Below are 6,309 nucleotides of genomic sequence, written 5' to 3'. Positions count from 1 at the left end.
GATAGCAAGTACCAGAGACATAAAGACAGAAGGGTGCTAGGAGATTGCTGGCCAGTTTGTCAGTCAGTGAGCTCCAGGTTCAATGAGAGACCTTGTCTTAAAGAAAATAAGGTGGAACACAATAGAGGTAGCCACCTAATGTTGACCTCTGACCTCCCCAGACTGATAGTCTCCACATCTCCTTATACACATCAAAATAAGGTAATAAAACGCTTGGATTCACTGGGTAGTCATAACCTATGCACAGTAATATCAATGTTTTTCTCTTCCAGGACACAACTTTGACGATAAGCCTCCACAAACATGGTGCAAATAACTGTTGATGATATGGTCTTGAAGGTTGTATTCCTGTTGCAGATGGGCACAGGCCTGCTAGCAAATACTTACTTGCTGTTCATGCATAGCTTCGTCCTTCTCACAGGGCACAGACCGAAGCCTGCAGAGCTCATTCTGTCCAACTTGGCTCTGGCCAATTTCTTGGTTCTTCTCTCCAAGGGGGCACAGGAGATTACGGAAGATTTGGGACTGGTGCATGTCCTGGAAGGTTCTGGGTGTCAAATCTTCTTTTACTTCCATAGGGTGTCTCGAGATCTTTTGCTCTGCAGCACCAGCTTGCTGAGCTGTTTTCAGGCAGTCACAGTCAGCCCCAGGCACGGAATGTGGATAGAGTTCAGACGCTGGGTTTATAGGCATGTTGGCTGCTCCTGCTTCTTCTGCTGGACGTTCAATCTTGTCATCAGCACCATCTCTCCTATTGAGATAAAAGTCTTTGGGGATAACAGTAGTGATTCCTCAATGGGGAGTGGTTTTGTTTGCCAGTATGTGGTTGCTGTGTCTGGATTGTGTGCAATCCCATTAGCCGTTCTGGGTGCCCTGCTGATGACACTTATGGTGGCAGCCAGCATGCATATGATATGCCTCCTGCACAGACACCACCAGAGGGTCAAACATGTTCTAAGTTACAGCCTCACCCACAGGACCTCCCCAGAGATAAAGGCCACTCACAGCATCCTACTCTTGGTGGCTGGCTTCATCCCCTTTTACTTTCTCAATTCAATCTACATATTTTACAGCAAAAATTCATTTAGCTCCTACCTGTGGCTGCAACACTCCCTAAAGTTTTTTGCAACATGTTTCCCCTCCCTGAGTCCCTTGGTGCTGATTTTCCAGAATCCCAGAACTCTGAGCTCCTGCTTTTAGGTTCTGGGAGTGTCCAGCCTACTTGCTGATTCAACATCTGTCACCTCTCACAAGTCTTCCTCCCTCTACAGTCTTATTGTAAGAACCCACTAGTTCATCTTGTTTGCTCTGGAGTACTTTGTAGGCCTGTTAAGGAGAGACTCTTAAACCAACACATGAGGAAAAACACCAGGAGTTTTAAACTTATGATACTTAGAAAAACAATAGTTTATTATCTCTTAAATTTTTACTGTATATTAATGTTTTACAAATTCTTAATGTTTGAAGCCAGAAAGTGGTAGACACATCTTTAGTCCCAGCACTCAGGAGATAAAGACATGATGATCTCTGAGTTCAAGGCCAGCCTGGTCTACAGATCGAGTTTCAGGATAGCCAGGCCTGTACAGAGAAATCCTGGTTCAGACAACCGAAAAAACTTTTTTAATTGTTTCGGAGATGTGTTTACCTAAGAAATTTCAGGCCTTGTATGGTGATACATGCCTTTAATCCCATTACTAAGGAGCCAGAGGTAGGTGTATCTTTGTAAGTTTGATGCCAGCCTGGTCTATAGCATGTCGACTTTCAGGATATCCAGGTGTATAAAATAATGGCACTCTGTTTCAAAAAACCAAATAAATAAATAGCAAATTTCAGTTATGTTTCATCTCCATTTTTTTTCTCATTCTTGTCCTTCTCCTCTGGACTATTCTCATCAAGTCTGCCCCCTTTCATATCTTCTTGTGCGTGGCCCATTGAGTTTAATAAGAGTTTTAAAAAATTATGTGTGCATGTGTGAATGTGTGTGTGTGTATGCATGTGTGTGTGTGTGTGTGTGTGTGTGTATGCATGTGTGTAGGTGCTGGTGGACACCACAATGATGGGAGCTTTGGAGCTAGTGTTGTAGACAGTGGTGAGCTAGCCAACACTGTGAGTGTTGGCAACTCAACTCAGACCCTGTGCAGCACCACTCTTAACTTCTGAGTCATCTCCAGGCAAGATTTTCTTGCCAGAGCATGGATGTGAGGTGATTTTCTGGAGTAAGGACAATTTACCAATGCTGCTATTATAGTGAAGAAAATGATTCCTTTCTCCACCAACTGCTAATTGCTAAGGGTTTTTGTTTTGTTGAGATAGGTCTCATGCAGCCTAGGTTTTCCTTTGACTTACTATGTTAATGGAGGACACCTTAAAGACTCTCCACTAGACTATATCTATAAAATATTTCACTCTTTGCTAACAGTGCCACATGAGGACCAAGAGTTCAAATCTTGGACCACTGAGAGTGCATTTCACATTTGTCTGTTTGTTTTTGTTTTTTTCCAGACAAGGTTTCCCTGAGTAGCCCTGGCTGTTCTGGAACTTGCCCTGGTACCAGACTGGCCTCTAACTCAGAGATTCACCTGCCTTTTCTGCATTCCAGAGTGCAAGTGTGCAACACCACCACCTGGTTTATATTTAATTTTTTGGGGATGCAGTGAACATTTATTGATGGTATTTCAGAGAGTAGGAAGGGCTCCCTAGGCCCCTTCTGTTGTTATGGGGTCTGGGAAGGAAATTGTGAGGGAGATGCTCAGTGTTGGGGACAGGGACTCCTCAGCAACCGAGGGCCTCTCTCTTGCTCTCAGTGTCCTTGCTGGGGTGGGTGGTCCAGGGTTTCTTACTTCTTGGAGGCCATGGAAGCCATGAGGTCCATGACTCTGTTGCTGTAGCCATATTCATTGTCATACCAGAAAATGAGCTTTACAAAGTTGTCATTGAGAGCAATGCCAGCCCCAGCATGAAAGGTGGAAGAGTGAGAGTTGCTGTTGAAGTCACAGGAGACAACCTGGTCCTCAGTGTAGCCCAGGATGCCCTTCAGTGGGCCCTCATATGCCTGAGTCACCACCTTATTGATGTCATCATACTTGGCAGGTTTCTCCAGGCGGCATGTCAGATCCACAATGGATACATTGGGGGTAGGAACATGCAAGGCCATGCCAGTGAGCTTCCTGTTCAGCTCTGGGATGACCTTGCCCACAGCCTTGGCAGCAGCAGTGGATGCAGGGATGATGTTCTAGGCAGCCCCATGGTCATCATGCCACATCTTTCCAGAGGGGCCATCTACAGTCTTCTGAGTGGCAGTGATGGCATGGATCATTGTCATGAGCCCTTCCACGATGCCAAAGTTGTCACGAATGACCTAAGCCAGGGAGACTAAGCAGTTGGTGGTGCAGGATGTATTGCTGACAATTTTGAGTGAGTTGTCATATTTCTCGTGGTTCACACCCATCACAAACATGGGGCCATCAGCAGAAGGGGCGAAGATGATGACCCCTTTGGTCCCACCCTTCAAGTGGGCCCCAGCCTTCTCCATGGTGGTGAAGATGCCAGTAGACTCCACGACATACTCAGCACCAGTATCACCCCATTTGATGTTAGCAGGATCTCTCTTCCGGAAGATAGTGATGGGCTTCCCATTGATGACAAGCTTCCTACTCTCAGCCTTGACTGTGCTTTTGGATTTGCCATGGGTGGGGTCATACTGGACCATGTAGACCATATATTTGAGGTCAATGAAGGGGTCGTTGATGGCAACAGTTTCCACTTTGCCAGATGCAGAGCAGAAGGCAGCCCTAGTAATCAGGCTCCCAATACAGCCAAATCTGTTCACACTGACCTTCACCATTTTGTCTATGAGACGAGGCTGGCACTGCACAAGAAGATGCAGTGATCTCTGGAACAGGGAGGAGCAGGGAGTCTTGGTTTATATTTAACATTCTAGTAATAATAGACTTCAATTGTATTTTCATTGGAGCAGGAAAGTGGATAAAATAAACAAAAGCATAGCATTTGTGCTTTTTCAAGTCGGTTAAAAATATGCATTATGCAATTTCAAGCTGTGTGGTTTTAGAAAGTCTAACTACCTTGCATCAGTATTCTTTCCAATCCCAGGATGATAGCAATTAATTATAACAATATATTAAAAACTGTGCAAGAGGCCATCAAGATGGCTCAGTGAGTAAAGTGCTTGTTTCAGGAATTTGACAACCCAAGTTAACAGGCTGCCTACAGAAAGCTGCAGGATATTTACCAGCTGTACTTCAGCAGGGGTTTGGTATCTGGGATACAAAAAGAACTCCAAAAATCAAACATAAAAAACTCAAGTCAGTCTATAGCAGTGTTATATGCCTATCCACATGTTTCTTACCACAGTATCCACAATTCCCAAACCACGGAATGGGTGTCATAATGAGGAGTCAGTTTCAAATAGGTTGTATGGCAGCACAATTGCATCCCATTATTTAGCAAATAAGAATAGTGCTATGTCATTGGCAAGAGTGTGACTGGAATTTAGTACCATCATATTAGGAGAAATTAAGCCAAAGTCAGCAAGACAAGGATGGCATTTCCTCTCTTACGTAGAATATAGAAAAGAAGAGATACAATTAGCTGAGCGATTAAAGAAAGATTTGTTTATTTTTGTGTGTTTGGATATTTTGTCTGCATATATCCAAATGCACTATGTGCATGCAATGTCTGTGGAGGCCAGAAGAAGGCATAGCATCCTTTCAAACTACTGACATGAACGGATTGACAGGTACTATCAGTTTAAAAAGTCATAGAGTCAGGATGGCATGAGAAGGCTTGAAGTACTTGCAACCTTACTGGTCAGGGATTAGTAAACTTGGTGAGAGGGTATTTCCAATCACGGATCTTTGCTTGACGTTTCCAGTAATGAAGTGTGGTGCTGCTGAAAGATGCGTTGTAAAGCTATCAATAAGAAAAAAACAAATTTTAATTATCTGTGCTGCAGGAAAGTCTGAACAACTTTTTTATTCTCCCTGAAGAAAACATTATCAAGGTGTTGTCATATGAAGACAGTGATAAGCATGTGAATGTGAAGAAGAAACACCATGGAGGTGTATCAGTTAATTTATAGCAACGGAATCTTGCTTTCTCTGGATTTTGTGATGCTTATAGTATTAGCAAACTCTTTCTTTCTTTCTTTCTTTCTTTCTTTCTTTCTTTCTTTCTTTCTTTCTTTCTTTCTCTCTCTCTCTCTCTCTCTCTCTCTCTCTCTCTCTCTCTCTCTCTCTCTCTCTCTCTCTCTCTCTTTCTTTCTTTTTTTTTTTGTTTTTAGAGACAGGGTTTCTCTGTGTAGCCCTGGCTGTCCTGGAACTCACTCTGTAGACCAGGCTGGCCTCGAACTCAGAAATCCGCCTGCCTCCGCCTCCCAAGTGCTGGGATTAAATGCGTGCGCCACCACCGCCCGGCTTAGCAAACTCTTTCAAATGTGTGATTTGTTATGTAATTTTCTCATTCACATTAAGCTTCCACTTTTATATAAAGTAAATGATTGTGAGTCTCATGTTTGAGTCCACTGGAAATGTGTGTACTTAACTGATGAATTATCTGTCCAGCCATTAGATGAAATAATTTTTAAAAATTAGATTTATTTATTTTATGTATATGAGTGTTCTGCTTCCACATGTGTCTGTGTATGCCACTTACCCTGGTATTGTAACTGTGAATGCTTGTCAATTGTGTGGGTGCTGAGAGTTGAATCCCGGTCCTTCTTAAGAACAAGAAGTTCCTGTAATTACTGATCAACCTCTCTAGGCCCTAGAGGAAGTAAATTTAGAGAAGATGGAGATGAAAGGGTGAGGTATGGAAAGGAATAGAGAGCTATAAATCAGAGTGCACTGCTTCCTCCCTCAGGGTATCCAGACACTGACGCACACCAGACAGGAATGATGAAGCAGAGCCTGCAATGGGTGGGATCTGCAGTGTGGGCAGTGGGGAGGCCTTCTCTGAGGATTTTTGTGTTATAGCAGTTCTCTTAGAGGATATTCAATAAAACAGCTCTCTTACACAATCTTTTTTTAAAATTTATTTTATGCATATGGATACACCATTGCTCTCTTCAGACATTCCAGAAGACAGCAACAGATCCCATTACAGATGGTTGTGAGCCACCGTTTGGTTCCTGAGAATTGAACTCAGGACCTCTGGAAGATCAGACAGTGCTCTTAACCTCTGAGCCATCTTTCCAGACCTCTTAGACAATCTTTAATGAAAGAGCTGGTGTGAATGCATTTTATTGGGGTAGACAATGGTTATATGTGAGAGTTGGAAAGTGGGAAGGTGTTT

At 43.3% G+C, this 6,309-nt stretch overlaps 1 protein-coding gene and 1 pseudogene across 1 annotated transcript; one reads left to right on the top strand and one right to left on the bottom strand.

Annotated features, from left to right (window-relative positions):
- Positions 1-303: 303 nt before the first annotated feature.
- LOC114633287 (vomeronasal type-1 receptor 1-like) lies at positions 304-1,200 on the top strand. The gene has a single exon (XM_028781868.1). The coding sequence runs from the start codon at positions 304-306 to the stop codon at positions 1,198-1,200; it is 897 nt and encodes a 298-aa protein (XP_028637701.1).
- Positions 1,201-2,836: 1,636 nt separating this feature from the next.
- On the bottom strand, positions 2,837-3,856 carry LOC114633307 (annotated as a pseudogene).
- Positions 3,857-6,309: the final 2,453 nt, after the last annotated feature.

This window comes from Grammomys surdaster, unplaced genomic scaffold (genome assembly GCF_004785775.1).
Source record: "Grammomys surdaster isolate TR1022 unplaced genomic scaffold, NIH_TR_1.0 576, whole genome shotgun sequence".
Lineage (NCBI taxonomy): Eukaryota > Metazoa > Chordata > Mammalia > Rodentia > Muridae > Grammomys > Grammomys surdaster.
Note: the sequence above shows the minus strand (reverse complement) of the source record. Positions and strands in the feature narration are given on the sequence as shown.

Excerpts from the sequence above, each read along its gene's own strand:
- LOC114633287 (XM_028781868.1), top strand. The coding sequence starts at position 304 with ATGGTGCAAATAACTGTTGATGATATGGTCTTGAAGGTTGTATTCCTG.